Source organism: Thermobia domestica, chromosome 8 (assembly GCF_964235325.1).
Source record: "Thermobia domestica chromosome 8, izTheDome1.hap1.1, whole genome shotgun sequence".
NCBI lineage: Eukaryota > Metazoa > Arthropoda > Insecta > Zygentoma > Lepismatidae > Thermobia > Thermobia domestica.
Window position 1 is genome coordinate 198,357,316 of NC_137461.1, and position 16,250 is coordinate 198,373,565.

Sequence of the window (16,250 nt, forward strand, 5' to 3'; positions counted from 1 at the left end):
GATAGATTCTATAGTTTCTAAATCAGGGTGTTTTGAAACGTGATTTTTCGAATTTTCAGCTTCATAACTCTGAAAGGAGACGTTTTTCGACCCATGTTTAAAATAATTTTTTTCTTCCATTTCATATAAGGGATCACCTCCGAAAGTTTTCCGGTGGAGTTACCTACCATCCTGTGTTGTTTATTCATTCAGCAAGTGTGGGATCACTTCAACACCAAAACGAAAGGTCAATGACAAACTTCAGTACAGAAATTCCCTAGTCTGTATTTTGGAGGAAATAGAATTAGGCCTATTAATTCTCATCTCGCTTAAGCTTGGAGACATCAGTTTCTGATAAGTCGTTAGGAGAAATGGGAGAACAATGTTCTTTGCCATTGCGATGTCAGAGAGCATCATAACTCGTGCTTTCTGAAATGCCAAATGCAGAAAATATAAATATTAAGTTCAAACAAATTTCAAGAATTCTATATTACTTACCATTAAAAGAATATAGCATGAGATATAAGTTTTTTCTTGTTTACTTATAATGAAAATAGAAATCCAATTGACAAAAAGAATGTACATAGAAATATTGACATGACATCTTTTTTCATGAATATATTTATTTTTTTAATTAAAGCTAATACATGTTTACTATAAAGATTCAGCCTTCATGGCATATAATTAGTTAATTATAAAGAATATTATGTTTCAAAAAACAAAAAAGTACGCTTAAAGACGCTAAAACTAAATAGAAAAGTAATATAATCTATTCACACTCTCAAAACATAAATCCATAAAAATCTCATTCGAGCTCAAAGAATAAATTGTTTAGTATACTCATTCTAATATGTAGACTCTCTAAAATACTTGATGGAAAATCCTATCTAAGCTTTCTGAAATCTTATGTTGTTTGAGATAAATTCACTTTAGCAGAAAGTTTTAGGAATACAATTTGAATCTGTCCAATGAATCTTTCCTTTCACTTTGAGTTCTAAATTTTCTCCTACAGATCGAATCCACTGCAACCGCTGTTGTTTATCTATTAGCCAAGTAATATCCCCTATTTTCTTGAGATTGTGGCAAGAATTTACAAAATTTCGAACTATAATATCATCTATAAATATTGTTCCACATTTCACAAAAAAGCATTCCAAGTTGGCGGTGTATCCATTGGTTGTTATCTTTTGGAGTATATCGTATGAAGAATTAACATACGACAGATGTAGACTCTTCAAATGTGGAGTAAGTGCAAACAAATTAAGAACAACATCACTAGATACATCATCCCCTAACTCAACATGTTCAAGATTCTTCATGAGTTTTAATTTTTTTGTTACGTGCGCAGATAATGTCCAGGATATTTTGGATATATTAATTACCAATGTCTTCAACTGTAAACAGTTCTCAAGAATAATGTCTAAAAACAGAGTTGGTGAATCTGGAGCCACATTATAATGTTTAAGACGTAAATCTATCAAAACGTTTCCTGCCATACTTAGGTATGAATATATATTTGTGATCCAAGTAGGCTGTAAACTTGACCAGCAAACGCATTCAAGGAATTTAATGTTGGAGAGACATACTAAATCAATAGCTCTTGTGTCTTGAAATACAACAACTAGTTTCTCTAGACGTGGGCACACTGATGAAAATATGCCTAATCGATGACGTGTTAACCAGCTAGAAATTGCAGAGATATTGAAATGTGGATATTTGATATCTTCCGTAGTATTTCGCAGTGTTTTCCAGAAATTGAAAGCAATCTCTAAAGTTTTCTCCACTTTAAAGTCGTCACCCAAATACTCAATGTTTTGAAGAGTCTTCAATGCTATCGTTACACCTCGCACTGTAACAGATGTTCTAGCAACGTTCAACTCGTGAAGGGTAGAACACAAGTAGCTTGTTTTCTCCTCTGTTTGAGCGCATATTAGACCATTTTTTACAACCCATGGAACTTCATTAATTTCCGATATTTTTTTCTGGAAAATTAGGTAACATAATCCATCGTCAGTAACATCTCTTGAACCAAAAATGTTGAGAACTTTGAGGTGAGGACATGATTTGGCTACGACTTGCAGGAAATAATTATCAGCTAGTGTTCTGAAGTCTATTCGTTCTAGCAAAGGAGGCAAAGAATCATAAAAGCAATAAGAATTATTCGATGATATTACTGGTTGACAGCAACGGAAGTAATCACCAACCAAGTCTAATTTTCGCAATCCACTTCCGTACAAATTTATGGTATTTAATAAATCATTTTGTTGTTTTTGATCAAAGAGCTCAAGAAACTCTACTGTTAGAACTGGCGTACTTTTGTTCAAAAGAATTTCAACTGCATATAAAGATATTGGATATGCAGACTGATGTGTACTTCTGCACCACGCTTTAAGTCTATGCATTAAATCTACTATTAATTCATCTCTAATAGATAATGGTACCTGATCAAAATATCGTCTGTGTTCTTCTTTGGCGTCTGTTAGTAAGTCATGATTAAAATTTTGTTTTTGTCCAAATTGTTGACACTTATCAATTATGTCCTTTATTAGAAAGTTCTTACATTTATCAAGTAAAGTTTCAATTCGTTTTCTCTTTGGCATCTTGGTTATGTTTATACTTGCTCCTTTTTCCAAATGAGAAACCTAAAATGAATTTAGACAATAGGCTTATTTCATGAGATATTAAACTATAACAGGAATAAGTTCGATATAAATTAGATTAACATTAACTAAATATGCTACATCTTATTTTATAGATGCTGCTACTTTGATGTTCTCTTTGTACTCATTTTAACAGACAACTCCTAAAATGGAGATTTTGCTACCGCTTGTTGAGTAAGTGGTTGTTCCTCACTCTCTGTTTTCCTTAATAACTCTTGATTGAGATCGTTTAAGCTAAAGAAAGGATGACAGTTATTTGTTTCTCGGGTTATTTTCTTCACAGTAGACAATCGATTCACGAATTTGTAGCATCACTTTAGAATTTGATGTTATATATGGAAGTATTAGCTCGTGACGTACGGATAAGTCTTCACCAAGACAGAAACACGAAATCAGATATATTTTAAGTGTGTACCATATACAAAACGTATAGTAAAAATTAAGATAGAGAAGATTATAAAAGATCGTATAATAATTTTCATTAAGAAATAAAATTTTGGAATTGTTCTCCTTGTTTCGGTTATTGTAACAAAATATATTTACAACAAAACAGACATCAGTATGCTCTGTACTATCCGAGTTTCTTTTAAATAAGAAATTAAAGATTTTTTTCTGCGTAATCCAGTAGTAACTACAGCACTACTCAGTAAACTAGTCAATGTTTCAAAGATTATTCTTATTTAGTTCATTATCTAAGCTTCAGATTTAATATAATCTACAAGGTAACAGAAACAATTCTTGCCCTTCTCGATCGACAGAAACGCAGCTCATGGTACTCAGCGTTATAGTACAGTAGCAGAACCCCTCATTTAGGTGAAACCCGGAAAAAATTATACCTAAATGATTTATGCTTTGTTTGAAATTTTTATGTTTGTACTTCTATGTAACCAAAATCCTCCTCGAGAATATCAAGATATGACGTCATCAATATGGTCGCAAGTGACTTTCTTCTCAGTACATTGAAAAGTGCATAAAACCTCTACAATTAATTAGAAAAGTTAAAGAATGTTTCGATTCATTTCTTAGAGAAATAATTTATGTGAAAAATATCATGCATACATTGCTGCCATTTTTAAATATGGCGTCTAAAAATAAAAGACATCGACTTTTATAGTGTGCATTACAGTGTTTAATGGTAAATAACTTCAAAATTCTTATATATATATATATATATATATATATATATATATATATATATATATATATGTGTGTGTGTGTGTGTGTGTGTGTGTGCAAATATTATTATATCTGGATTTGAGTGTATCATGAACATCTAAATGAGCCCAGTACCAGTACTATATGCGTCAAGATGGCGGAGATGTAACCTGTTTTATAGTGCAAGGTGTATTTTCTCGTTTGAAGTATTAAACGAATATGACTCAGTAAAGTACTTGTACTGGAAAAGAGTCTCCAGAAGTGCAAAGAATTTCTTACAGAAATTTCCCGGACATCACGATTGTGGTTGCAGTATCTTCAATATGTTGAAACTGTACAATTATTTGTTCATGCTGAGCGTATTAATGATTGTTGCCTGTACTTGTTTGCTGTCAGTCGTATGCTCAATCTCTTTGCAGCAACTAGACATATACAGTACGCAAAATGTGCTCGTCTGTACTTGCAATTAATGTACAAACTGCCGACATCTCATCCGTAGTGATATGAAAAGTTCCAGTTCTGGGCAAAATAGGTAAGCAAGCCTATTTGAAATACAAAATACAAAATAGTTTTCAGAAATGTACTTAAAATGTAAAATACAAAACACGTATTTCAAATACATTTGCAACCTACAAAATAGGTACCACTAATTTTATATATAGTCTGCAAAATATCTGTATTGACTTTGGTTCATATAATTATTTTGGCATCAAACACATCTATTTTCCTTGCACTAACCAACATCAAACATTTCCATTAGGCCTACATCAAAAACGATTCTTTCATTTAAAGACATGCTTTCAGCAACAATTGCTTCTCGCACATTTTGTCACTCGTACTCAGTCTGTGGGGCCTCATAATTAAGCCTCGAAATGAGAAAAGTAGCTCAACCGCTGCTGAACTTGGCACGCAGGTATTAATTTTTTAAATAGTTTGAGAACAAGCGAGTACTTCTCGAGTACATACAATCGAGTATCCGAATTCTCAAGGTACTGGAGACACTGAAACTGAGAAGCATTGGTGGACGCACAGATATTCTCCTCGTGGTCGCTGATGTTTGGTTCGAAAAAGTGGTATTGTTCATCATTAAGCTCATCTGCTTTCTCATTTGATGGTATCCGTTGAGTGTTCATTACGAATCTCTTCCATAAATGCATCATTGACAGATGATCTTCCTGGCCTTCCTTGGGGACCCATCTAAGTTTAGAAAACGGATGAGTGACAGAAGCAAGGATAGCATCATTTACCGATGACTCCAAGGTTAAATATACATGGAATATTTTATCCATACCATCTAACAATGTCTTCACTAGCGGATTATAGTACTTTAATGAACGGAGTCGAGTTTTCTCAGAACTTTCTTCATTCAAATGAGTTCTGGGATGAGCTCGCTGTAAAAGAAAGTCAGGCGATTGGAGTCGATCAAGTCCTTGTGCAATGGGCTCTATACAATTCAAGTATAAGCTTATATAGAGTTGCAGGTAGTTCAAACCAGAGAATAGTCTTAATTCACAACAAAGACAATAACCCTTACAGATCCACAGTCATAACAAAACATAGTTTACAGCATTGATTGACAGATTAACTGCCCATGGATAAATTGATGTAGTTGATTGTATTAAAGTCAATACAGTTGAGTGCATCTTCGCAGCAAGCTGACTGTATCCGAGCATGCCCGAAAACCGGTTACTAAACAGTAGGCAATCTACAATGGTGGGTTATGACTGTTAGTTTCCAATATACTGCAGGTTCGTTAACTGCGTAATATTTTATTCCCAGAATGAGAACTATTTTGTATTTTGCATATTATGCAAAATAACAGAATACACTACGTAACCCGTTTCAAATATAAAATACAAAGTAGTTTTTGAAACGGTATTTAAAATAAAATTCAAAATGGTATTTTGTATTTTAGATAGGTATCTGGAATACATTCAGGTCCCAGCACTGAACAGTTCATATCAAATGCCTTAAAATCCGTCGATCGAGTTGCGAATGGGCTGGTTTATGGCCAGACCTTGTCGTTGAACAAACGCTAATTAAGAGGCAGTCTGACTCAAGGAAGGGGATTCTCTAATAATGTAAGATTGGTTTCGATCCACAATGTGCATATGTGCTCCGCTGTTCACGAAGCTATGACTTCGCAAATTGTAAATCGTCACATTTCCGGAGAACAACACATTGAAATGAGGACGACTAGAAGGAACCGTGATGCAGCAAATCTAAATCAGGTATCTGAGTGGTTTGAAGTTCACAATTCATTTGACGATAGTGACGATTCACTTCGAAATTTGTCATCACGTACTCGTGCTATTTTGGAAGATGTGATTAATTGCGATGACGCTGAAGATGTTGGCACAAGAATACATAAGACGTTGAACAACAAGAAAGAATCTGAAGCATTAATTCGAAAAGCAGACGAAGCTCCAACGCTAATAATTTCGCAGAATGGAATCAATGTTGGTAATTTGTACAGTGCTCCACATTGATCCGTCCATACTGCTTTTACGACTTATTACCATTGCTGAATGAAATGGATATGTGGCTGATCAACTCAAAATTCAGGCTGAGCAGCTTCCTGCTGAGTCTGCAGCATTGTTAAAAGATGGCTACGTGAGAAAGCCCGACAAGGCTAACCTAATAATATTAATGAAGGGCATGCCTGTTGTTCCACAACCTAAAGTGTGTGATAGATATTTCTTAGATTATGGTGCTCTTCTTCATCACATTCAATGGCCTATAACTGTAACCTACGTAGATATCTGCCAACAGTACAGACAGCACTTTTTTCGCAAATATGGAAGATTCAATCAAATTATAGTAGTATTTAATGGATATGGTGACCAGTCTTCCATTAAACATCATAAACATCAACGGCGATCTGCTAAAGTCATGTCGGCAACGTAAACGTTACTGAATCCAAAGAAACTCGTAATAAGAATGCTTTCCTCGTAAATCCATACAACAAAAGACGGTTAATTTCCATCTCTGCAAGTCTCTTTCAGACGATGGCCACAAGTGATATAAGCTTCTGGTAACGCGGACACAGAAGTCGGTGCAGCTCACTTCATTTGGACAAAAATGTACTAGAAGAAATAAAAATGTTTGTCTAATAAAGATGTTTCACGGTTTAGCGTTACTAAACAAAGGGTGAATTTAATACACAAAATGACGCTCCATGTACAGAGGGTATAACTTAATATAACAAACGTTCTGAGGTGGTTTTTGACACCGAGATAAAACGAAACGTATGAACCAAGCTGAGTGTAAAAATGCCTCCCTTCGGCACCTTGATCACCCAAAACTTTGTCGAATAATGTAATAACAACCCTAACTCAAGAACAAATCATTGGATCAAAGTCAGCTAAAAGAGAATGTCCATTAATCTTGATTCAGTACAATCGGATATAGTGCAATGGCGGCGCAAGGGTGACTCCCAAAGAAAGTGGAGTATTCCTTTGAGTATTTTTTCAAACGTTGAGTGAGAGAAATTAACAAAAAGAAAATGAAATTCAAGAATCCAAAGATCAGAAATCGTTCAAGTTAGAAGTACACCTATAATTTGAAAGAAAGAGATACATATGTGTAATTGATCTATTTTGTTTCAGTACAGAATACACTCTCGAAAGAAAAATTTAAATAAAACGAAATCTTTAACGTATCACAATTATGTCTTCTAGACTAATGGTGACGGATGATAAATGAACGGCTTCCTGTCCAAGTTACGAGTGTGTGAAATTAAAAAAAAAATAATAATAATTTTAAAATTAGGTTTAAAAGGACAGTGCATAGAACAGTCAGGTGACATGTAAATAAACATAACATGTAGTATCCAAAAATGCAAAGATCTTAAACGATGAAGGAGGGTAGAATGGATTCTCCACATGACAGAAGGATTCGCAAATATTTCCTGAATTCATATTTGTAAAAAAGTAAGCTGGATTAAAGGGTGTCCTCCTCGTAATATGCAATTCCGTTGTATATATTATTTCTGTGCACAGAAGCAACAAAAGTAGACGAAACACGAGATGATGTACACGTTACATATCGATACGAGGAAATGCACTGGGACAGTATACTTGATTTATCCGTTAGGTGAATATTCTTCCAATGATACTTTCGAGGGGCTTTTGGAGTTGGCAAACCACCCCTTACCCATGAGCTACGAAAAGCTACATTGCTATTCTGAATACCTAGTGTATCTCACTTACATTTTGATTTTGTCACTGCTGTAGAAAATTTCTAGAAGAAAGCTAGTTGGAATTACATCTAAAAATGGAAGGGGGAATCTTTTTTCGACGTTCTAATGTACCTTGTAACTGGATGGAATACTTAAAGGGAGGATAGAGAATGTGGCACTTTTCCGTACCTGTAGCAGTACATAGCGTATAGTACTTTCATAAGGGAATGATGCTTTGGTCGCACACTACGGAGCCATAGTCCCTTGTGTGTCAATTGCGAGTGGCTCGGAGGAGACTGTCTTACAGTTTTGATGGGGAATATTGTCAGTTAGCTTGGCTGTGTTACAGTAGGTATCTAGGCAAGGTGAGTGATATACATAGTCCGATGGAGTTGATGTATAACAGAATAGAAAGTGGTGCGTTCAATTTTAGAGGGTTGTGTCTAGGTATTTACGGTTCTGTAAAAGTGTAGACGTTGGTGTTTAAGTAAAATTGAGTTAATCTGTATGTGCGTGCACAATGGCAGATTACCCTGTCAATGAGCTGGCAGATATGCACCTATTTTATGGAGAGACAAAGAGAAATAGCCCAGAGGTGATTCGTTTATATCGTGACCATCGCCCTCAAAGGAGAATAATTTTCCCTGTATTTTTTCCACGCGTCCATATCGCATTCGAGAGATAATGTCTCTTCAATTTTCCCTACGTGAAATCGGAATCGCACCATGTTAGTAGTTGAATTTGAAGACAACGAACTAGAAATGATCAGAGACCGTCCACTAACAGTAGTCAAGTGTAAGGCGTAAAAATCCACGTATATCTCTAGTGTACATTCACTAACAGAGATTTAATGTGAACGTGCTGTGCAGTACGGTGGATAATTTTGTGGCAGAACCTTATTTATTACCGACTCACCTGTGTGGGAGGACGTATATTTTATTTTTACGTAATGTTCTCCCGAAATTGTTAGAACATATGCCCTTGAACATAAGACAGCAGATGTGATCCCAGCATGACAGAGCACCTGCACATTTTAACAAAAATATACAGACCTAATTAAATGAAATATTCCAGATGGGGAGAAAGACCTATGTTATGACGACCTCGTTCACCCTACCTCACGCAACTTTGATTCCTTTTTGAAGGGGTGATTGAAACGCCTTTTGTATGCAACACCAGCTACGACAGCCGAAGAACTGCTCGAATTAATATAGCTGCAGCACTCATCTCCGAAATTTCAGGTGTTTTTCACCTCATGAAAAAAAATTTGCTTCGCCGATATCATGTTTTGCAATACGGCCAACCGTCCACAATATCAGACTGTGAACTCTTATTATTCACAGCTGTCTCGTGCGCACATATTACATTGCACAAATACTGTACAAGGTACCTCTGAATATTTCACAAGTTTCCTATTTTGTGTGAAACAGAATATATTTTTAGTTTGAAACTGTATTTCTTTGTATCATTGTGCAACACGCGCAACAGCTTGTGTTTCATCGAGTTTCATTGCTTCTGTGCTCTGATTTATTATCTTTAACAGTATTACCTATTACAACGAGGAAATCTTTTAATGCAGCTTATTTTCGACCAAATTGTATTGACATAATTTGTGACAATCACTGTTGTCATGTGAAAAATCCCTTGTACTCTCGTTTATCACACATAATCTTTGCCGCCTGACTGTCTTATGCACAATTGTTACAAACCTAATCTGGATCAAAGTTACCTTTTACCATTTTCACACACCTAACTTGGACAAGAAGTCGTTCATTTATCATCCATTATCATTAACCTAGAAGATACGAAGTTATAACTGTTATGCGTTAATCACTTATTTCATTTAAATTCTTCTTCCGAGGGTTTATTTTGTGCTGAGATAAAATAGAACAATCACGCATGTGTATCCCTCTTTCGAATGCTAAGTATTCTAATTTAAACGCTGTACTATTACTTTTGATTGTTGAAATCTTCTACTTGATTGTTGAACATTTTCCTCATTCAACGTTTGCTAAAATACTCGAAGGAATATTCCAGTTTCTTTGGGAGTCACCCTTGCACCAACATTGCACTACACCCGATTGTACACTACTGGAATGTACAATTAAATGTAATGGACATTCTCTTTTGCCCACTTTCGATCAGTCATTTTATTATCGGGTATGACTGTTTTTGGATTTTTCCGAAATTTTTTTAGGGATGTCATAGCTCCAATGCATCTCTACTCCCAGGTTGGTCTATACTTACACCCCCCCCCATATATATATATATATATATATATATATATATATATATATATATATATATATATATAGAGAGAGAGAGAGAGAGAGAGAGAGAGAGTGGTAGGTAACTCCACCGACAAACGTTGGGAGGTGATTCCTTATATGAAATGAAAGAAAAAAGTTCTTATAAACATAGGTCGAAAAACGTAAAAATATTCTGAAGATGTTCATAAATGCAAATGAGATGACTGAGCTTCGAACACAGGATACTTACCGTTAGTCTTAAGTAGAGCTAAGGATCTAACTGAGTAATGTAAACATTTTAACAATATTAATCCTGCTACGACACACTTGAATTTGTAAGACATCACCAGCATTTTAATTTTACATATACTGTAGATCAAATGCGCACTCAGTAATTTTTGTTCGGAAAGGTGCAAGCTTTGGGGGTCCAATACTACAACCCACGTCTATGTCTATGTAGTAGTACTGAACGTCTATGTAGTACTGAACGAATACTATTCTGCACCCGAAAAGGCGATAAGTAATTGTAAAATACTTCCACCTATATTTTCAGAAATAGTGATAAAACTAGCTTGTGTGTGTGTATATACAGGGTGTACAATATAAAATTCAAACCGGAGTTTGAGACAGTAGAACTTTTGAACCTGAAGCGATAAACAGATATTGGTTAGGGGAGACCGGGGCACATTTGCCAACTTTTTTAAATTGCATGTGTGGTATTTTATCTGAAACCTATTTAGAGGTAAACAGGATATCATTTTCTTCCTTATACCTTTGTGAACGAAGTGGAACAGGTATTTTTTCACAAAATGAATATTGAGTTTCACTACCCATGGTTAAGTGTGATCATGTGACGTTGGAAAATGTGCCCCGTATGCGGGGCCAGTTGGCCAGCATACAAAACTATACAGGGGCAAGTGCTCCAACTACTTCTCAAGCTAAAACACAGGTAATAAATCGTTGCTTTTACCGAAAATGTACCTTTTGTTTATTGCTTGGACAGTATAGAGAAGTGAGATTATGGTAGGACTAATCAACAAGTAAACCAAAGTCATCATTATCTCAATCACAGTGAACGCGAACAAAAAATACAACATCTCCCTTTGTACAGTTTTCGTGTGCCCAGTTGTGGCATTTTGTGTACCTGACCCACTTCTCCTTTGCCTGAGAGTTGGAGAAGGGTTCAAAGCAATAAATGCATAAACAATCTTCATCATCTTCATCACTTGAATTAAAGTTTTTTACACAATAGACTATATAGTCAATAGCAAGCACATATTCAGTATTGTTTTTGAGGGGAGGGATAGGGTCACGGCCTCTTCGATATTTCGAGGAGATTTTCCGGACGTCATTTTTGCAAAAAAAGAAAAAAAGAAAAAGAAAAAGAAAAAGAAAAAAGAAAAAGTTAGCATAGAATAACATTAGCATTTTACGTTTCCCCTGGCTGCGTGTCTGGTCACGGGCTAGGTATTGTGTACCATACATTGATATTTCGGAGATTTCTTTACATAGTACAGTAGGCTCTACATGCATTTGTTATAGTCCTACTAAAGTTAGAGAAACTGACTGAGACCGGAAAAATATTGGAATACGTGCCCCGTATGTTGTTGGAAAACCTGTCCCATCGCCATTTTTTGATACATAACCTTGACGAGTAATGGTGTATATTATTTGCAAAAAACAAACACATCATTACGTAAAGGAAGAACACCATCTTTAGTACATGCAATGTCAAAACAGTACGTTTAACACCAGTACATTTATTTTGAGTTTTAATGCAGACCTGCTACTTTACTCATTTTCGAAAAAAATAATTCACAAGATCTCCTGCATACGTCAACACAGCTACTCAACTGAAACTTGCGTAGATGGCGTGCCAAGCATTTCAGCTTCAGGCAGTCTACCCGCAGGAGCGATCTACCAGATCCTTTCAGAACTAAAGCCAGTTGGAAAACGTGCCCCGCTCTCCCCTATACCAAAATGAAGCTTTGTTCAAGCATATATTTTTAAACTAGGAAGCAACGATTGAAGTACACTAGGAACCACACGGGTGTATGTAAGTAAAAGGTTTATCATGATAATTTCAAAGGTTCTTTTTCATTATTTTCGGGAATTGCGTAACGTAGACAGATCCTTAACACACCTTTTGATGCACCGAAACATCAGCAGTGTTGCCAATTCAGATGTTAATTTATGAAAACTACGATTTTCCTAGTTTCCTCTTATAGAGGCTTCATCCGATTAGTTATCGGTTGAAATGAAAAATTCTTTTTTCTGCTCCATAGTTTTCAAGCTAGTCCAACTAAACAAACCAAAATTTAACGACAGAACATCCATACGTATTGTTATGAGTCAATTTACATGTTTTGCAGAAAAATTTATTTACACCTTCGGTTTCATCTGGCAACATTGTGTGGTTCCTAGAGTACTTCAATCGTTGCTTCCTAGTTTAAAAATGTGTGCATGAACAAAGCTTCATTTTGGTATATAACCATTATTTGTGTATCGCTTCAGGTTAATAAGTTCTACTATCCCAAACTCCGGGTTGCATTCCATATTGGACACCCTGTATATATATAAGAGAAATAGCACAGATAAAATGTAAGATCAATTTCATATTAATCATTTCTCTGTTAAACAAGTATAGTTGTATTGAGAAAGTGTATACATATGAGTTACGAAATTTGAGTTACGAAATTTTTTGCAGGGTGGTCGGATCCGTTGGACTTCCCTCCGTATGTGCGCCCTTACTGTGAATTCATTATGTAGACTGATGAGTAAGACTTATTGTGTAATTAGTCTCTAGTCTCAACTGCTGTAAATATTGATAATTATGTAGCTATTCGCTATATCTTTTCAAATGTATACTGTAAGTTGCAAGCAGTGCATTTGCTAAAATATATCTTCTGCAGTACAGTGTATTTATTTGAAATTGAGCAGAAACGATAAGTCTCCTTTGTGATACTCCACGATCAAAATTCACATGAATGTTCTAGAAAAACGAACTACTTTTCATCTACCTACATAAAAAACAATCTATATTTGCAGGATTTAATCCTTGGGAATTATATCGTGAGTTTAAAAAGAAAATGGTTCATTCATTGATACATTATTTCCTTCATATGGAATGTCTTAGTTTTTAACAGTTAACAGTTATAGATCTATCATAACATGTAAAATTAATATAGAATAAATAAATACCTTAGATGATCTTCCAAGAAGGAAAATAAATTTCTAGTTTCCGTGGATACTAATTTCAAGAAAAACATTATTGAAATTGCACACGAACAACGAAATTCTTGAATGGGTGAAAAAAGAATAACATTTAATCATTATTTTAGTGGTAGTAAAAATCTAACGATTCTCATTTTGAATATATCATAAAAACTGATTCATTTACAGACAAACTGAACTTTTAGTATAAGCCTTTAACAATTTTATATTGAAAATATCAACTTATGTTAGTTTATTCCAATTCAAAGAAGCAAATATTAGGGTATTTGCCGATCATAACACAAAAGCTGAAGGCTAAACTGCAGGTTTTCGCATATAATAAGAACTTACTCACACGAGGCAAAGCATAATAGTTTTCGAGTAAATGCAGCGTACGGCACGAGAAGCATCTTCACTTGTCAGTATACTTGAAATAACAGCCAACTTCACAAGGGTCCAGAAATTAAGTGCAATAATACTAATCTTGATCCTTCCCTTAAACTGTATATGACTTATTATTTCAGTAAATTGTAAGTCCTTATTTTTCCCGCATCTTCACGTTCTTAGATGCTTAATAAGCTTGTAGATGTCTCACAAGACGCGTGCATATCTCCAAATTAACTTCAGTAACACGAAATATAAATTTTATTTTCTACTTGTAATCTTTAAATGTACAATTATTGTTAAAATAGGAACAATTTGTTTCAAGTCGGAAAGTTCCTGAGCTTGTTATTGCCTAAGCTAATTTTTTTCCAGGATGTAGAGACTTATAGATATTTCTTTTCTCAAAATCCCAAGATTATGGAAATTTCCGCGCACTATCACATATATTTTTTTAATAATTTAATTATATTTTATTATTATTTCTTATTTACTTTTAATTTTTCATAACAGGTTTTGTATTTTTAATAGGCGGAAATTGTGTGTGTGCGCGTGTTTATTCGAGCAAATGTGTCAAATACTGTTAGCTATTTCAAGTAACCAGAGCTCTAGTGTCTGGTACAGCAATGCATACAGATCTCGTTGAGTTGAGTTGATTTTGAGTTTAACGTCCCGTTTAGCAGCGAGGCTATATGAGACATGTACCTACTGATTAATGTGGAATCCGAAACACGTGAGAACCCGCCGGTAATCTAACACGGGTCTCCTACGTCATCAGCACATACGCTAACACTTAGACACGAAGTAGTTCCAAGCTGTTCTCGTGACTTTTATCACATCCTCTTGCAAGCGACCCTTTTATAATTTGTGTTTTATAATAAGCTTGTGTGGGATTTTTACTTATTCCTATAATAGTAAAATCCATTTCTTGTTTATAGTGTACAGTGCCGTGGCATGGAATCTCAGCGCCCGGGGCGAGAGTATACTACGATGTCTCCGTACATATGAGTGAGGTCGACAGACTAGCTGCGAAGCACCACCATGGTTGGCAAGAAGCTCAATAAAATTTTCAAAAGTAAACCCTACCTTTCCTTGATTCTGAGCACATTTTATTACGTTTTTCCTTCTATTTATACATGTGCACATACAATTTCCTAACATGAGTAACACACTTCCTCCAAAATTTGTGCCCCTTTCTTTCGGCGCCCGGCACTGACAGTGGATACAGTAACTGTAATATCTATATTCCCAACAACGAAGGTGCTGGTTCAAGATGGATGTTAAACTTCTTCATTGAAGTGGCCATCAACGTATCTGATATAAGCCCACAACTTCTTGACCAAATAATAGAATGATCATGCGACAAGTCTTTGCAACTGGTTTTCTGTAACGAAGACTTGGACAAGTTCTGCCTGATAAGGAGAGAAGAATATTCTGGTCTGGTATCTGCTGCTTTAAAAATAATAATTCCATTTGCTATATCGTACTTCTGCGAAAGTTTTTTTTTTTTCATGGTAAACATTAAAACAAAGACAAGAAATCGCTTAGCAGTTGAAAATGGCTTAATAATGTTTGTCACGAAGATTGAACCGGGCATTGCTACACTAGTGAAATTACACCATGCTTAGGTATCTCATTAGGTTTCAATTTTAATTGTATTTCAATGTGCAGATTTTGTTGCATGTGTATTTTTCTAGTATTTCTATATACAGTTCTCATTACTTCCCTATCATACCTCTTTCATTTAAATTCATTTTTAAACAACTCTGCACCCTTGATAATGTTCAGTAGACTTATTTTTTATTGTTCTTTACAGTATGTAAAAAAAAAATAAAAGTATGCCTATCAGAACAAAATTCAAAATAATATTTAAAAATAATTTCCGATATTAGATTCTAACTATGTTTATCTCTTCCGCTTATCTTCGCGACCCCCTAGAAGCCGCGACTCCCAGGTTGAGAAACCCTGCTCTAAGCCTACATTAGCTACGTTGGAACATACATATATACATCTTGATATGTATAAATGCCGATAAGAGAGAGTTGAGAGAGAGCGATTAAGGTATTACCGCTCTCAATTTCTTCACTTTACTTTTGCGATTCGTGAATTTCTTACGTGACAGTTTGGGGCTAGCTTGTTTTTTGTCTTGAACCACGATCCGATTTTCGATATGCTCTACCTAAATGCTGTAATAAGTAAATAAATAAATAAGTAATGTGAATATTGAGAACTTACCTGCGTATGAAAATATCTGCAAATAAATACATTACATAACTTATTTATTGCTATTACACGATTTTCTTAATTTGTATTTAATATTCACATATAACATACCGACGTTCAGTCAATACCTCAGATGTTATATTTTAAAGATAAGAATTACTTATGTCGTGAAATGATATGAATATATATATATATATATATATATATATA

At 34.9% G+C, this 16,250-nt stretch overlaps 1 protein-coding gene across 1 annotated transcript; it reads right to left on the reverse strand.

The window, feature by feature from the left end:
* Window positions 1–610: 610 nt before the first annotated feature.
* Window positions 611–13,455, reverse strand: LOC145693409 (uncharacterized). The gene is made up of 2 exons (XM_081769379.1): window positions 13,425–13,455; window positions 611–2,621 (listed from the first exon to the last, which is right to left on the reverse strand). Exon 2 carries the CDS (start codon window positions 2,577–2,579, stop codon window positions 909–911), a length of 1,671 nt encoding a protein of 556 aa, XP_081625505.1. The 5' UTR covers window positions 2,580–2,621; window positions 13,425–13,455; the 3' UTR covers window positions 611–908.
* Window positions 13,456–16,250: the final 2,795 nt, after the last annotated feature.

Coding starts and splice junctions, on each gene's coding strand:
- LOC145693409 (XM_081769379.1), bottom strand. CDS start 2,579: ATGCCAAAGAGAAAACGAATTGAAACTTTACTTGATAAATGTAAGAAC.